General features: G+C 38.3%; 1 protein-coding gene across 2 annotated transcripts in view; it reads left to right on the top strand.

Annotated features, from left to right (window-relative positions):
• Positions 1 to 274: 274 nt before the first annotated feature.
• The window catches only part of LOC137388395 (leupaxin-like), a 62,581-nt gene continuing 44,042 nt past the window's right edge, over positions 275 to 18,813 (top strand). The window contains exons 1-6 of one of the 2 annotated variants that reach the window (XM_068074900.1): positions 275 to 316; positions 439 to 1,022; positions 5,996 to 6,077; positions 6,370 to 6,785; positions 8,419 to 8,623; positions 12,523 to 12,625. In XM_068074900.1, coding sequence (XP_067931001.1) covers positions 6,065 to 6,077; positions 6,370 to 6,785; positions 8,419 to 8,623; positions 12,523 to 12,625 — 737 coding nt within the window. In that variant the 5' untranslated portion in view covers positions 275 to 316; positions 439 to 1,022; positions 5,996 to 6,064. The remainder of the gene's footprint in view (positions 317 to 438; positions 1,023 to 5,995; positions 6,078 to 6,369; positions 6,786 to 8,418; positions 8,624 to 12,522; positions 12,626 to 18,813) is intronic. The other variant, XM_068074953.1, reaches the window with a different exon arrangement.

The raw sequence follows: 18,813 nt of genomic DNA on the forward strand, positions 1-18,813 counted from the left end.
AGGGTTGTCGTGGTGGTAGCAATTAATGGCAAAACACTGATTTCCAGCAGATAAATGAGTTTTTTTCTTGGGATAACTATGATCCGCCATTTTACTAATTGCAGCCGGAAGCCCATGTAGCAGTAATCAGTATGGCGCCCAAGCCGTTGCAAGGAAGTTCATTTGTTTTGATAGGCCAATGCCATTCTAGAGATAGTATAATTCAGTGGTAACTCCTTTTTATTCACGCTCACACTATATTTGGCGAGGACAACTTTATCGAATAAAGCGTGTGGCCGGAAATAAACTAGCACATACTAAATAAAAGTTCTTGTCGGTAATATACCAAGTTGGTAAATTGTTTTAGTTTTGCGTTGCAATACTGCAATCATTTCATGCTTAGGAGAATTTACAAGAAATTTAGAAGTTATTTGCATGATATGTTCACTCTGGTTGTAGGCTTGTAGCGGATTCCACTGAGATTTTGCAACAGCTGAAACTGATGTGCTGTGTACAATCACACCTGTTTATTTTACAAGCATGCAATCACGCTTCCACCTAATACCTATCATACGCATCACGCTATCAACCTATTTTCATTACGACATGTTATTGGCAGCAAGGTGCAAAGTACAAATATCGCTATAAACACATCATCATAAACAATTCTAAGCACAGCACGCAGTTGACCACAGAATATGATTCAGGCAGTGTTTTGTCAGCATTTGCAAAATAGAAAAGAATCGTTTGACGATGATTCCGCAGGAAGTTATCTGGACCTTCTGCTTGGAGATTGGCTGGGGTTGGTGGCCCAGGTTCAATAACCAATGAGGCAAAACCCTTGTTTTTTTTTGTTTTGTTTTTGTTTACTGAATTCTCCCCTAAAGCTCTGGTAGATGGTAAGCTCTCCTGGTCAGTAGGCATCAATATCTTCAGCTGATCACCAGCAATTTATTTCACTCTTACTTATATTGAGTGGTTACATTTAAATACATTAGTCTACTCACCAACAACTATTTAGTGCAAGCCAAGGAAAACAAAAGGTTTGTTTTATTTGTTTATTAATGGATTACTTCTCGTCCTGTCACTGCTTTTGGGAAAATTGTTGAGATCTGATTTTTGCTGTTATAATCTTTGCTTACTTCAATTATCATTAATGTTTCAATTTATATTCTAGCATCGTGATTTGTGTTTTATTCATGTTAACCATTTTCTTATAGACTTCACGTTGCTGACTCTAATAGGAAAATACAATATAGAAACAGCGTCAATCAACAAACAAATCAAGCTGCTTCTTATTGTTTTATATTGGATAGTATCAGTAAAGTTCCACGCTCTCCAATTAAGCTTGCAGGGTGTCTAGCAGACCCAAACTGCTATACTGATAGTGTTAAACGATGTCGGTAGTATACTTTCTTTGACCAAACAGAGTGGGCTACCTAATATTTATGTTTGTTAGTGTAATATTCACGTATAGTTTAAGCGTTTAGTTTTGTTTACTTGCTATATTATGGAATAAGCTGTATATAATGTTTAGTTTGGACATTTTTCAGGCACATCTTGTATGCTTTTATATAAAAATTTTTTTAGAATATCGATCTGTGAAGGTTCGTCGACTACACGTGTGCCAATATGTTGAGGCCCAGAATCACCATTCTACTTTTTGTACCAATATAGTAATACTTTTGCTATACCAATTGTTGAGTTTAGTGCACGAATCGGTACTCAGTTTCTCATTGTTATTTAGCTAATGTCTATAAAATTTGAAAACTTTAAACTCGATTATACGTCGAGAATGTGGAATTACTTATCCTGCCTGTATAGTTAAGCAAGTGGACATGTGCGATGGATTCGAAGAGTGATTGGTCGTCGCATAAACGTTTTTGTCATAATTTTCAGAATTACAATAAAACATTCTAGGCATTGTAGGATTATTATAGTGAGGTATTCATTACATGATGTATACGGACTTGAATGAGCAGATGAATTGAACGGTAATTGTTATTAAGCCATGTTATAAAAACGAAAAAAAGCTAGTTGTGCCATGAACCACAGTACACACAAAACGAGTAAATTGTGAACTACGCTATTCCATCATTATAACATTACGGTAATGCTACATCTCTCTTTACATTCGAGTAGGCAAATATTTTAACATTAATGAGCAACAGGCTATTTGTGATTGTCACAAGTGGGCAAAACTTTCCTGACTCAAGTTACAACTCAGGTCTCTGAGGTGGCCGGTGGTTGCACTTTTTACGACGGATGGGTTCTAAAGGCTCGGGATCAGGAATAGCTGGGGCATTCGGTTTGCCAGGTGTTGATGGGGTAACCAGGATGAGGTCACGGTTATTGCGACGGAATATTTTGTCTCTAGATTTAATGTTATATGAGCGTCCAGGTAATGGTTGGGTAACGGTTCCGGTCGAGGTCTGGTATGTAGACTGGGTCATCAACGTGTAGACTGGGTTTCGTTCTGGCGTTGTGACGGTCATCATGATTCTGCTTCATGTTTTCCCTATAAATGAGTTCGCGAAAAGCTATGTCAACATGATCAGTGAGCTTTGGTTGTAGTGTTGAGGGCTGTACAGGTAAGTCTGTTTGTAATCGTCAACTCATGAGCAATTCCTTGGGGATTTCCCATTTCTGATTGGGGTGTTACGGTATGCCAATAGACCTAGATACGGATCTTCAGCTTTCTACCGAATGTCCTTAATAATCTGAACGGCGCTCTCAGCCTCGCCGTTTGCTTGGGGATGATGTGGCGAGCTTGTTACGTGTGTGAAGTCATAGAGTTGGGCGAATTCGTTGAATGCCTGGCTACTGTATTGTGAACCATTGTCAGATACAAGAATTTCGAGTATTCAGTGGCGAGCGAAGATGGACTTCAAATGAGTTATAGTTGTTCGCAAATCTGTTGAGTTGAGTATGGCGATCTCTATGTATCTAGAATAGTAGTCAGTAAGAAGTAAATATTCATGGCCTTTCCAGTGGAAGATATCGGACACTACTCGCTGCCAGAGTCGATCAGGGTAGGCGGTTGGTAATAGTGGCTCCGTTGTTTTGGATAGGTGTTCTGGGAAATGTTACATGATTTGATCATATCTGCTATTTCTTTAGACAGTCCTGACCACCAACCTGATTGTCGGGTTCTCGGCATTTCTCAATACCGAGGTGACCATTGTGGAGTCGTCTCATCATGTTCATGCGTACAAGTCGGTTATCTTCCAATACTAAACCATCAATGAGATATAGGTCACTTTGAGCATTCCAGTATGGTTTAAGGGTGGTATCAGTATCTGACAAATACGTCGGCCATCCATTTCTGAGAAAATCGATGACCTGGCGACAGACGGTGTCATTCCATTGTTGGATTTTCAGTTGTTGTAGGCGATTTTCTGTACTAGATAGTTCAGTAATGTCAGTGACAGCTTAACATCTCCATCGGTTAGTACTCGTACTGGTTGTCGAGATAATAAGTCTGCTACGTAATTAGTTTTCTCAGGGATATGCTTTCGCTGCTAATGTGGTGTCCAAGGAAAATGACGGATTGTACTGAGAATTTACATTTGGCTGTCTAGTCCTTCCAAGATGTATCTCATGCAGCGTTGGAATATATCTTCTGCGCTCACTAGACCAAAGAGTACTCTGTTGTAACAATAATGTCCGAACGGAGTGATAAATCTTGTTAACAGTTTAGATTCCTCTGAAAGTGATATTTGATAATATCCAGAATTAGCGTCAAGTTTAGTCATAACTTTAGCTCCTGCAATCTTGGTGAGTGTCGCGTCTATGTACGCACTAGAATGGGTATCTTTTCTAATGGCACGATTCAGGTTTGTTAAGTCAGCGCATATGTCAGCGCCAATCTTGGAACAATGATCACATTTGGATTTTAGTCTTGGACAGTCCCACTTTTTGTGTTTGTCACGACCGCACCAATGACACTTTGAAGATTTGTCATTATTTGGCTTGAAGTTAGTTCTGGTTTGTGTCTGGTTTCTATCGCTTCTGGAGTTTTGTTGATTATTTCTGCGTTTTACCATAACTACCATACTAACAGTCGTTGCTCTCACAATGTTCTGTTATTGTGCGGCGTTGGCACGTCTACATATGCCTACCGCTTTGTCTAGTATGAAGTTTGCTTCGGATTGTAATTTTTTAGATAGCCGGTCGTCAGTTACTCCTACAACCAAACTGTCTCGAATCAGCTCTTCTCGAAATATAGGCGCAGTATTCAGCCTGGCGGTATAATTGGTTGATAAATACATCTACATTGTCTGACCCTTGGAGCAGTTTGTCAAACTTAGCTCTTTCTACTAAAGTGTTACTGTGTATTCTAAAGTAGTCATCAAAGGCTTGTAAGACATTGTCTTGTGTGTCCTCTGTAATACCTCTGGAGAGGATAATGTCCTCAGCCTGCTCTCTCAATGTATAGACTGGTGTGTTTAATTGTTCTCCCTCAGGCTAATTTCCTAGCTTACTGGCTTTTCTGTACTTTGACCATCTTGATTTCTATCTAGGCCACTGGCCAGGATCAGAGAAATCGAACAAATCTGGAGGATTCAGTCTAGGTGCAAAGTATTAACTGTTTGGGAGTGCCTGCTGCTTCTTCCTCCTTGCATTCCTTCTTCACCCCCATTACTATGGGTTCTTTACTTTGCTGCCACTATGTAGAATTATTATGGTGAGGTATTCTTTACAGGATGTATACGGATTTAAATGAGCAGATGAATTTAACGGTAATATTTCTTAAGCCATGTTATGAAAACAGAAGAGAGCTAGTTGTGTCATGAACCATCAAGCCAGTGTTCAATGACAAGTTAGCGCGTATGCACCAAATCTCCAAAAATTACCTACAAATGTTGATAAAAATTTAATAATAACCATCAATCAGTGTTCAATGACAATTTAGCACATATGCACCAAATCTCAAAAATTTGCCTACAAATGTTGACGCAAACTTGCTAATAACCATTAATTAAGTCTGCAATGACAATTCAGCCTATATGTACCAAATCTCAAAAACTTACCTGCAAATGTTGACGAACACTTAGTAATAGCTATTACTTCAGTGTAAACTGATAATTTAGCACATGCGCACCAAATCTAAAATTTTTACCTACAAATGTTGACGAAAACTCACTAGTAACCATTAATTAGGTCTGGTAAATAGTGAATACACTATTCCATCATTATGACATTACGATAATGCTACAGGCATCATTTAATTAGTCATTGCATTTTTCTTAAATATGCGAAGGTAATAGGGAAAGCGACTTGCACATACTAATGCAGTCTATGTCAAATCTGAGCCAACTGACAAAAACGACCGTTTTATTTACAACCAACAGGTTTGTTTTAGAGTATGCTTATAGCCTTTAGTCAGCTTACCTTCAAAAATTACTAACAGGAAATTAAAAGTAATTGTAGTCCTAAAATACATATAGGTTAGTGAACTGATATCTCAAAGAGCTCAACTCACAGTTACTGAAAGCTTATTACATAACAAATTGAAAGCATTACATATAAATTAAGCAGATAAGTTTTTCCCCATGACAGCAAGCTATAAAAAGGTCAGTTGGCTAACAAAATCATTAGCTGCCACCAACTTACATTGGTTAATAATCAACAGGGTTATTTTACATAATTCAGTTTTTGTATACCATAAAAAGGCTTTCTAGAATGTGATTGTGTAGAATTTAATTGCCTAAAAACCTGCAATCTATTTAAGAATCATCTAAACTCATTAAATATTTAGCAGTTTATATATTTATTTTGCTCGTGTCTTGGTTGACATGTTTGATGAAGTTTTTCCCATTTTTTATGAATGCTGCTTTCATATTGCTGAATTTGTTTTGCTTGTTACGCGACATTTAGAGAACTGAATTATTAGCCATGTTAAAACTTATTCATGTTTATTCTAAAAACTCTTTTTCTTTTCGTTATAAAGATTTTCTTGAACTGCTGAGTAGTCTAAAGCTTTTTTTAATATAAGAACATAAATCTGTTGCAGAAATTTGATCAAAAAATAGAAGGTAGAGTGTTTCAACGGGAAGATCCAGTCAACTCATCTTTAGCCACAATGGATAGTCTAGGTAAGCACTCGTACCATCTCAGGCTACGGCCACATATACAGCTTACTTATTTGCTATTTCTGCTTATTTCAATTTCTAGATGACCCACACTCATACAGTCAGTCTTTAAAATAGATTGTCACCTTCACTCAATATTTCTTCTTGTATGTATAACTTTTGTTGCATTGTTGTTGGCTACAACGAATCATTGAACTCATCTCTCACGGTTCTATTAAATAGGTAGATATTTTTGGCACATTTTGATGGCCTTTTATGGATTTAATAAAATATATGTTTGGTATTGATCTTGCAGATGAACTGCTGGCTGACTTACACAGCGCTACAAATACTATAAAGTCAGAGCAACCGATGACGAGTTCAAATCGTAGCTCTAGCAGTTCAGGGTCACTGCCAACACAAGTTTATCAGGTCAAATTGGGCTCTCGTGACAAGCATTTCTCGGAAGGGGACCAGTCTTACGGTAGCTACCCTTCACCTCAAGCGCCATACAACAGCGACAATCGGTTGCCACCAGTCCAATCGCAACCTCCACACTATGCGACAATTGATTCTTATCATCTCACAAGCAGCTCTCAGTCAAGAAGAGAAAGTGATAGGTACAGCATTGATTCAGGAGCATCTGGCGATGGCCCACCACCACCCCTACCTCCGCCACCCAGTCAAGATGTTTTAGATGAAGTATCTGCTGGCTATGCAACAGCAACGGAGGTTTGTTCCTTTGTAGCAATTATCTATTTGCTATACATGTATGTATTCATAGCAACCATTGATTAAGTCAGTACTGTATACATGTATGTATTCATAGCAGCCATTGATTAAGTCTGTACTGTATACATGTATGTATTCATAGCAACCATTGATCAAGTCTGGACTGTATACATGTATTTATTCATAGCAACCATTGATAAAGTCAGTACTGTATGCATGTATGTATTCATAGCAACCATTGATTAAGTCTGTACTGGATACATGTATGTATTCATAGCAACCATTGATTAAGTGAGTACTGTATACATGTATGTATTCATAGCAACCATTGATTAAGTCTGTACTGTTTACATGTATGTATTCATAGCAACCATTGATTAAGTCTGTTCTGTATCCATGTATGTATTCATAGCAACCATTGATTAAGTCTGTACTGTATGCATGTATGTATTCATAGTAACCATTGATTAAGTCTGTTCTGTATCCATGTATGTATTCATAGCAACCATTGATTAAGCCAGTACTGTATACATGTATGTATTCATAACATCCATTGATTAAGTCTGTTCTGTATCCATGTATGTATTCATAGCAACCATTGATTAAGTCTGTTCTGTATCCATGTATGTATTCATAGCAACCATTGATTAAGTCAGTACTGTATACATGTATGTATTCATAACAACCATTGATTAAGCCTGTACTGTATACATGTATGTATTCATAGCAACCATTGATTAAGTCTGTACTGTATACATGTATGTATTCATAACAACCATTGATTAAGTCTGTACTGTATACATGTATGTATTCATAACAACCATTGATTAAGTCTGTACTGTATACATGTATGTATTCATAGCAACCATTGATTAAGTCAGTACTGTATACATGTATGTATTCATAGCAACCATTGATTAAGTCTGTACTGTATACATGTATGTATTCATAACAACCATTGATTAAGTCTGTACTGTATACATGTACGTATTCATAACAACCGTTGATTAAGTCTGTACTGTATACATGTATGTATTAATAGCAACCATTGATTAAGCCTGTACTGTATACATGTATGTATTCATAGCAACTGTCGTTTGAGGCTGTACTGTACATGTCTTCATAGTAGCCATTGTATAAGGCTGTACTGAATCCCCCCATTTAAAGTAAGTAATGTACATTATGTACATTTTTGTAAGCACAGAATTCATAGGGCATGTTTAGTGCACATTGTATCGAGGTATGCATGGCCCACATTACAAGTGCATGGCTAATGTTTTCTGACAACACAGATTTGCACACGCGTTGTACTTCTGTAGTCATTCTGTTTCCCAATATTAAAACAGATCATTTGACATGTTATTTAGCCTTGAAGAACAAGGCTTTTGTTTGTTCTTTATCCTTTTGCATGTCTGTTCCTCAGGTTTTTCCTCAATAATCTAACAACTACTTTTGCCTGACAAGAAGCAGACACGTAATGTGACACATAAATGTTTGACCTGCGCAATAAGCAGGAGTGACCTTGTGAACCGTTGTGAAGAGGTGCAATCTACATGTTGCGAGATCAGCATGTAGATAATACATCGATCAAAGCTAGTATCAGAGTTAGTCTCAAAGCTCTTTTTGCTTTTAGTCGCTGTATGAGCCTCAAAACTTCTCCCAGACTCCCCTTCACCCAGATCAATCAGCAAATCATAACTACTCGATGGGACCTCCTCAACCTGCACCACCGCTCTCTGGCCCATCCACTCTAGGAGCTAATCTCACTGAGCTCGACTATTTACTGCAAGACCTTAACTCTGCTCAGTTTATTAATGAGATGAACAAGTCGGCTTCTGGTATGCTATTTTGCATTTTATATGTATGGCTGGGTTGGTGATAATGACAGTTTATCACCTTCGTGTGCATCAGTAGAATATCCAGCACAGGACATTATACCGGATATGCTCAGAACTTGCATGTAAAGGTAGTGAAGACTTTATCAATAACCAAGTAATAATTTAATGAGTTTCTATCTTTTTTTTTATTTTTAACATTTTCATACCACACTATTTTAACCTACACATAGCCATTCGTAATAACGTATTTTTAGTTTAAATACCAGGACCTTGCATTGATCCTTCTGTGAGCATATCCTAGCTTGACTATGCGCTTCTAACCCTTACTCATGAACTAAAACTATCTTGGAAAATCTAATTGGTCAAGAGCAATGATTACGGTATTAACTATACATATAATGATGGTAGTTTAAGAGATGTGGTTTTGATAGCAGAGGTGTTTGAAAGTGCTTATGTGCTAATGTACGAGTGTGCTATATTGTATTGAAATATGCTAGTTTAAACACTCAACCTCTCATGAGGTGATGGCTAGTTTAAACACTCAACCTCTCATGAGGTGCTGGCTAGTTTAAACACTCAACCTCTCATAAGGTGATGGCTAGTTTGAACACTCAACCTCTCATGAGGTGGTGGCTAGTTTAAACACTCAACCTCTCAAGAGGTGATGGCTAGTTTGAACACTCAACCTCTCATGAGGTGATGGCTAGTTTGAACACTCAACCTCTCATGAGGTGATGGCTAGTTTGAACACTCAACCTCTCATGAGGTGATGGCTAGTTTGAACACTCAACCTCTCATGAGGTGATGGCTAGTTTGAACACTCAACCTCTCAAGGGGTGATGGCTAGTTTGAACACTCAACCTCTCATGAGGTGATTGCTAGTTTAAACACTCAACCTCTCATAAGGTGATGGCTAGTTTGAACACTCAACCTCTCAAGAGGTGGTGGCTAGTTTGAACACTCAACCTCTCAAGGGGTGATGGCTAGTTTGAACACTCAACCTCTCATGAGGTGAAGGCTAGTTTGAACACTCAACCTCTCAAGGGGTGATGGCTAGTTTGAACACTCAACCTCTCATGAGGTGATGGCTAGTTTAAACACTCAACCTCTCATGAGGTGATGGTTAGTTTGAACACTCAACCTCTCAAGAGGTGGTGGCTAGTTTGAACACTCAACCTCTCAAGGGGTGATGGCTAGTTTGAACACTCAACCTCTCATGAGGTGAAGGCTAGTTTGAACACTCAACCTCTCATGAGGTGATGGTTAGTTTGAACACTCAACCTCTCATGAGGTGATGGCTAGTTTGAACACTCAACCTCTCAAGAGGTGGTGGCTAGTTTGAACACTCAACCTCTCATGAGGTGAAGGCTAGTTTGAACACTCAACCTCTCATGAGGTGATGGTTAGTTTGAACACTCAACCTCTCATGAGGTGATGGCTAGTTTGAACACTCAACCTCTCAAGAGGTGAAGGCTAGTTTGAACACTCAACCTCTCATGAGGTGATGGCTAGTTTGAACACTCAACCTCTCAAGAGGTGATGGTCAGTTTGAACACTCAACCTCTCATGAGGTGATCGCTAGTTTGAACACTCAACCTCTCATGAGGTGATGGCTAGTTTGAACACTCAACCTCTCAAGGGGTGATGGCTAGTTTGAACACTCAACCTCTCATGAGGTGATGGTTAGTTTGAACACTCAACCTCTCATGAGGTGATGGCTAGTTTGAACACTCAACCTCTCAAGAGGTGATGGCTAGTTTGAACACTCAACCTCTCATGAGGTGATGGCTAGTTTGAACACTCAACCTCTCAAGAGGTGATGGCTAGTTTGAACACTCAACCTCTCATGAGGTGATGGTTAGTTTGAACACTCAACCTCTCATGAGGTGATGGCTAGTTTGAACACTCAACCTCTCAAGAGGTGATGGCTAGTTTGAACACTCAACCTCTCATGAGGTGATGGCTAGTTTGAACACTCAACCTCTCAAGAGGTGATGGCTAGTTTGAACACTCAACCTCTCATGAGGTGATGGTTAGTTTGAACACTCAACCTCTCATGAGGTGATCGCTAGTTTGAACACTCAACCTCTCATGAGGTGATGGCTAGTTTGAACACTCAACCTCTCAAGAGGTGATGGCTAGTTTGAACACTCAACCTCTCATGAGGTGATGGTTAGTTTGAACATTCAACCTCTCATGAGGTGATGGCTAGTTTGAACACTCAACCTCTCAAGAGGTGATGGCTAGTTTGAACACTCAACCTCTCATGAGGTGATGGTTAGTTTGAACACTCAACCTCTCATGAGGTGATCGCTAGTTTGAACACTCAACCTCTCATGAGGTGATGGCTAGTTTGAACACTCAACCTCTCATGAGGTGAAGGCTAGTTTGTACACTCAACCTCTCAAGAGGTGATGGCTAGTTTGAACACTCAACCTCTCATGAGGTGGTGGCTAGTTTGAACACTCAACCTCTCAAGAGGTGGTGGCTAGTTTGAACACTCAACCTCTCATGAGGTGGTGGCTAGTTTGAACACTCAACCTCTCATGAGGTGATGGCTAGTTTGAACACTCAACCTCTCATGAGGTGATGGCTAGTTTGAACACTCAACCTCTCATAAGGTGATGGCTAGTTTGAACACTCAACCTCTCATGAGGTGAAGGCTAGTTTGTACACTCAACCTCTCAAGAGGTGATGGCTAGTTTGAACACTCAACCTCTCATGAGGTGGTGGCTAGTTTGAACACTCAACCTCTCAAGAGGTGGTGGCTAGTTTGAACACTCAACCTCTCATGAGGTGATGGCTAGTTTGAACACTCAACCTCTCATGAGGTGATGGCTAGTTTGAACACTCAACCTCTCATGAGGTGATGGCTAGTTTGAACACTCAACCTCTCAAGGGGTGATGGCTAGTTTGAACACTCAACCTCTCATGAGGTGATGGCTAGTTTAAACACTCAACCTCTCATGAGGTGATGGCTAGTTTGTACACTCAACCTCTCATGAGGTGATGGCTAGTTTGAACACTCAACCTCTCAAGAGGTGGTGGCTAGTTTGAACACTCAACCTCTCATGAGGTGGTGGCTAGTTTGAACACTCAACCTCTCATAAGGTGATGGCTAGTTTGAACACTCAACCTCTCATGAGGTGATGGCTAGTTTAAACACTCAACCTCTCATGAGGTGATGGCTAGTTTGAACACTCAACCTCTCATGAGGTGATGGCTAGTTTGAACACTCAACCTCTCAAGGGGTGATGGCTAGTTTGAACACTCAACCTCTCATGAGGTGAAGGCTAGTTTGTACACTCAACCTCTCAAGAGGTGATGGCTAGTTTGTACACTCAACCTCTCAAGAGGTGATGGCTAGTTTAAACACTCAACCTCTCATGAGGTGAAGGCTAGTTTGAACACTCAACCTCTCATGAGGTGATGGCTAGTTTAAACACTCAACCTCTCATGAGGTGATGGCTAGTTTGAACACTCAACCTCTCATGAGGTGATGGCTAGTTTAAACACTCAACCTCTCAAGAGGTGATGGCTAGTTTGAACACTCAACCTCTCATGAGGTGATGGCTAGTGTGAACACTCAACCTCTCATGAGGTGATGGTCAGTTTGAACACTCAACCTCTCATGAGGTGATGGCTAGTTTGAACACTCAACCTCTCATGAGGTGATGGCTAGTTTGAACACTCAACCTCTCATGAGGTGATGGTTAGTTTGAACACTCAACCTCTCAAGAGGTGATGGCTAGTTTGAACACTCAACCTCTCAAGAGGTGATGGCTAGTTTGAACACTCAACCTCTCATGAGGTGGTGGCTAGTTTTAACACTCCAACTCATTCAACAAAGATGTCAATGATATGTATTTGCTCTCAACAATATGCCATGTTGTATCTAGACAACTCAGTGAACCGCTCTCAGTCTCCAAACAACAGAATCCCACCCTCAACTCTGCCCAAGCCATCTAGCAACTGCTCACCTCAGCCAGCGCTGCATTCTGGGTATGTGCCTCCAATCTCATTGGCTTGTTGTACACATGTGCCTATATTGCCAATCAACCAATCACAGTAGTCGTAGTGTATAGCAGTGATGCAAATTCAGCAATTTTGGCAAGTTCCTTAACTCTTTCGCTATCGTAAGCCCATGTATCGGCTTTCGCGGTAATGGAAGTACAGACCGTATGCCGAGGTATCGGCTTATCAATAGGGTTTCACTTTCTTTTCATTACGAAGCCCATTCATAAGCTAGACCACTCAAGTTTTGTTTCCGGTGAAACAACCTTGTTGCCTATCACGTGCACCCAAAAGAAGTTTTTTTGTTCAACAATTCCATTTCTAATTATATTTCAAAACCGGAAAACCAGATCCTTATTGTCATGGCAAGAAAAAACACACAATGCGTTCGTTCAACACAAATAAAACGCTGGAGATTGTATGATAGTACAATTCACTTTATACTTATTTTGTAGAGAATGTTGTTTTAATTAAGATGCATTTTACAGTTAAATGATATCTGCTTTTAATCCCGAGCTATTGCTTAAATATAGCGGTTTATCAGTTTTTCGAAAAATTAGTTTTATCTAATTCGGGCAAAATATTCATTGGGTAAGATTTTAATGCGGTATTAAAAGAATTAAAGGTTGACTTGCAACAAAGTTCACATTACAGTTATTTAGTATCAAAATATTCACCATGTCTTATTCTGCTGTGTTGTAGGTGCAAAATATGTGGAAATGTGATTGCAAGCTCTTAAAAGCTCCAAAACGAACAGTTGATCGCAGCCATCCGAACACGCCGTAGATTGAAATCCCTTTCCAAAGTTGAATGCAATCGCTTCTGTTTACACTTTTATGCAACCTCATTCGTCGAAATATTTTCACAAATATATTTCACGCATTCAATAAAACCATCCCTATTGTCATGACGCGTCTATTTCATCATCATCGTAATGCTGTCACTTTGAGCACTGATATATCTAAACCTACCATAAAAATTTGTTTGATTTTTCAACTTCAGCTCCAAGGAGTGCATATCATCCTCTGATAAACATGACGAGCTTGTTGGTCGCCTGCGATAATTGCAAAAAGCTGCAGAAATTTTTCGCTCAGTTTGGCAGGAAGTACGAGACATTTTATATTGAGCCTTTTATTGGCCTTTCAGTTCACGTGACAACGTCACGTGTCAAAACAATAACCACAATGTTTTAAAATGTCATTGATATAAAGAGATTACAAACTACGGCGTTTTCTTGATAGCTGCGATTAACTGTTCGTTTTTGAGCTTTTAAGAGCTTGTAATCACATTTCCACATATTTTGCACCTAAAACACAGCAGAGTATGACATGGTGAACCTTTTAATACCAAATTACTGTAATGTGAACTTTATTGCAAATAAACTTTAATGTTAGATGCTTGAATGACGATGTTAAATGTTAGATTTTCTTGCTCCGAATCTATGTGTTTTCTCATCTTTTGCTGATCTGTCTGGGCTTAAAAAAGAAAGCTTTCCATTGCATGTGCTCAGTTAAGCCTGGTTCCCATATACGTCGCATAGCACCGGCGACAGCCCGCAGGCTATTAGCGGTGAAATGGGAACCTGCGCGCCGGGTACCGCCGAGGACCGTCATGACTAACACCATGTCATTTTGCCAAATCATTAGTTGTAGCCTGACGAGCGCCAAGCGCGAAACAACATTGTAGCTGCCTCGAGCAGTTTTTAGTCAAAAGTCGTCTAGTTTTTGTATACTCAATGTGCAAAGTTTAGAGTTCTTGTTTGTTACTTAATTTCTTAGAAACGATATATATATGTCTTTATATATATATATATATATATATATATACATCTTTCTCGAAGTATGTGTGTTGGAACGCATTCCGGCTATAGATCTTAAAATATAGATCAAAGCTTCCATACCGACGAAGATTTGATCTCGGACCATGCCATTCGCCAGGCCGACCCACTAGACCACAGAAATTGAATTGCTAGCTTGCCAATATAAGTCATTATATGAGAGCAAATACCCAACAGATTTGCGCATGATGCGGGTCATAGCATAACATCACGAGAAGCTGTTTGCTCACATTATTAAACGTATTGGTTGATAGCGATAGCACTCAGGCTAATAGCGAGCGACTCTCACTACTTCTCATTGTTTACAAGACAAAACACTTTTCTCATAATATGTAGTTAGAAAGTTAGAATGGCAAATGTTGTTATATATGTAAATACAAATCAATTTTCTGTCCAAATACTCTTCTATTACACGGGCAACGCCGGGTGGCGCAGCTAGTATATATATTATATATAATATTTGTATATATGTACAAATATATATATATAAAAAACGAAAAGCCTCCATAGATTGAAATCTCTTAATTTCGATGACGTAGTCACGAAATTTGGTTATCATCTTGTCACGTGATGTTCTCATGTGTATTACAAGGCCAATAAAAAGCTCAATATAAAACTTATCATGGCACTAGTTTATGACAAACACTTCGGGTTTTACCCAAGACCCCGTATAAAATATAGATGCTCGCTACTTTACAGATTTGTTTCGGTTTGGTCTAATCGGCAAGTCGTAATCTGATCATGTGACTCAATACTTCGCAAATAATTTCTGCAGCACTTTTCGATTATCACAAGTGACCAACAGGCTTGTCATGGTTATCAGACAATGATATGTACTCCTTCAAGCTAAGGCTAAAAAGTTAAACAAATTTTTACGGTAAGTTATAGGATATCACTGCTAAAAGTGACCGCATTACGATGACGATAAAACAGACGCGTAAGAACAATAGACATGGTTTTATTGAATGCGTGAAGTATATTTGTGACTATATTTCGATGAATAAGGTTGCACGAAACAGAAACCATCTCTCACAACTGCGTCAAATTTGAGCCGTTTTGGAAAGAGAATCCAAACTACGGCGGTCTCGTGTGGCTGCGATTTTCTGTTCGTTTTTGAGCTTTTAAGAGCTTGTAATCGCCTTTCCACATATTTTGCACCTACAACACAACAGAGTAAGACATGGTGAATCTTTTTATATCAAATAACTGTAATGTGAATTTTGTTGCAAGTCAACCTTTAACGAAGACAAACGAAAAGCTTTGAAGTTGGACAATGAGAGATTTAATTGTTTTTGATGTAATTGATTCATTATTAATACGATATTATGAACTCATAATACCGATTGATCACTTTTCTTATTTAAACACCTTTACAGATCTTTTATTTTTCTCGTAATTCATTTGAACTGCACGAAACACTTTTCTCATATGAAGTTAAAAGTTAGAATGGTAAATGTTGTATTATGTTAAATAAAAATAAATTTTCTGTCCAAAGACTCATTTATTACCTTGGCAATCAACTAGTATATATATAGTATTGTTTTGTTTTTGAAAAGTTTCGCTGTATGGCGAAGATGAAAAACATCCCGTTCCACTGTGGAAGGTGAAAAAAATTGTATAACAGAGTCATCATAATCTGAGGGCGCACCGTTTAAAAAAAAACGCACATTTGGGGTGTGCAATCCCGAAAAGCATATGTAGTATATTTAAAAGCAAGGCATATGATAAGAATGGTATAGCTTAGTGGTTATGCGCGTTTGTTTGTAGACTTATGAATGGAATGCTGCGATTTCAAATCCACCAAGATGGTGATTTATCATTGTTATCATTGGACAGATGAATGATAAATATACAGACACACTTCTATATGTATGATTTTTATATGTACGCTATCAGCATGTCTGGCATTGCACAGGCATTAAAAACAGCTTATAAACAGTGGCAGGTGATGTAGTTGTTTGCCATTAGTCTGGCACATTTCCAATGGCTAATTCGAGCGAGCTAGTGTTCGTATTGTTAAACTTACTAATAAGAGTTGCGAGAGCAAGCTTTAGTGATGTTGTGCCGTAACGTAATTTAGAGTCACTATGTGTATTTTAACTAGATAAACACACATATCGCCCAATGAATCTAATGCACCTCACATAGCTCAATTGATTAACTTATCGCCTGGTGAAGGGGGAAGTTCCGAGATATAATAATATATATATAGTTCCGAGATACTGCAATACAGACTTTTCATTGCTGGATACTAATAGCTATAGCTGGACAGACGAAATCACAGATGACTCACAAACTTCCAAATTTATAATTATAGAATTATATATACAGTCAAACATGGATAACTCGAACTTCACGGGACCGAGCAAAAGTGTTCGAATTATCAGAGCGTTCAAGTTATCAGAGCACTGTCACAAGTTCATGTATTTACTTATTTATTAGTAGATACATGTACATATGCAAACTATAATATAAATCAAAAGCACAAATGGCTTGTTTCAAATTAAATGCTTCTAATGTAAAGTTTAAAACGTTTTTATCAAAAAGTATAGAGATTTTTCTATCACTTGAGTTCTATCACAATCAACATTCCGACGTTGATTCAACACGGAATCAACGTCGGAAAACTATTCGTCACGGGCTAGCCGGGTCACGCACTCAAGGATTTTTGCCACGCACATACAAAACAACATGCTGTTTTTGTTTTGTATGTGCGTGGCGAAAATCCTTGCGCGCGTGACCCGGCAAGCCCGTGCTATTAATCGTATAGCAGTATAAATCAAATTTGACCAAACCTTTAGAAAAGTCGTTGACAAAATTATTTTGCCGATGGTGGTAATAACAACGCTTATGAATTACGAAAAGATGAGGTTTACCTCTATGGCTTTGAATAAAGTGATTTTCTAAAGCGATAACAACCGTTTCGGTAGCCGTTGGGCAAAAAAACAGTTCGAATTAACAGTGTTGAGTTCGAGATATCTATAGCAATTTATCATTACGTGGGAACGGACCAAAGAAACCGTTCGAATTAATCATGTGTTCGAGCTATCCGTGGACGAGTTATCATGTTTGACTGTATATATAATCTATATATATAACTAGAAATTCCACTGTCATACAGCCCACGACCAAAGTGATATTGGAAAAAAGAAAGGGTACTGATGGTTGAGAAATGCAATATTAGCAGTCAAATGGCACTGCAGTGCAATAGGATAACTGCAATGGTAGCTGTAATGTACTGGGTGTGGGTGTTATTATATACAACAAACAGCAATAATGAAAGGAAAAGATTATACCGTATGTTTATATCTCTCTCCCTGCAATAGGAGAAATGCAATATTGGCCAATATTAGAAGTAAAATGCACTGATATTATTAGAATAACCAATATTATTAATATAGTAATAATATAAAACCAATGCACAATTTTGTTTACATTTAAGAACGTCGTAGTTTTATAATCTCATAAGTATAATCTCATAATCTTAAAATCTCATAGGAATCGTTAGAAAAAAATATCATCGTCATTTCCTTTACTTACACTATGTTGTACATCAGTTAGAATACCGAAGTAATCAAGAGTCTAAAATGTCAGTTACTTTGAAATCGGCAAAAATGAAACGATTTCAGTACTCCTACGTTAATTATAGAAACCTTCGACAATGCTATAGACTGGTGAAATGTGCAAGTTATTTTTTCGTGAAATGCGCACGACTTTATTGTTCTATTCTCTGTCGCTTGGCGTTTCAATTTCCGGGCTTAACTTTTATTAAACCAAGCTTTTCAAGCGTTTTGTGGCGATTTTCGTCCAAATTAATCTGTCTATTTGTGTATAATCCGATCAGATGGGTAAGTTTTAAGACAATGCCGACGGTTTACAAAGACTTGGTAAACCCAAGTCTTTACACATTTAAGTACAAAACACATTTAAGCCTATTTAAATAGGCTTTAATGTGTTTTGTATCGCTATTATACTTTAACGACTCTACAAAACGATGGTGAAATTTTTTGATGAAATTTCTAGACAAGGGTTCGTCTCATTGTTGATGATTAATTTTCCTAAGTTGTGTGCACATGCATTTATCATAAAAACTCTCATACTTCGCTTCCGCTCGTTTGTTCGTGGGATTAAGCATATATATATATAATCTATATACGTATGTATATGCTGAAGCAGTTTTCCACTGCGGTCTGGAACGTCTTGCATTGGCATATAATTGGAAGTCTACTGTATATATGTAGTTTTCTGCATTTATTAACAAGCTTAATATTTAAAGCACATCAATTATATCAGTACTGTTTCAGCTTATTCAGGTTCTTCAATATCTTGGCCTTCAAAT

The sequence above is a fragment of the Watersipora subatra genome, chromosome 1 (assembly GCF_963576615.1).
Source record: "Watersipora subatra chromosome 1, tzWatSuba1.1, whole genome shotgun sequence".
NCBI lineage: Eukaryota > Metazoa > Bryozoa > Gymnolaemata > Cheilostomatida > Watersiporidae > Watersipora > Watersipora subatra.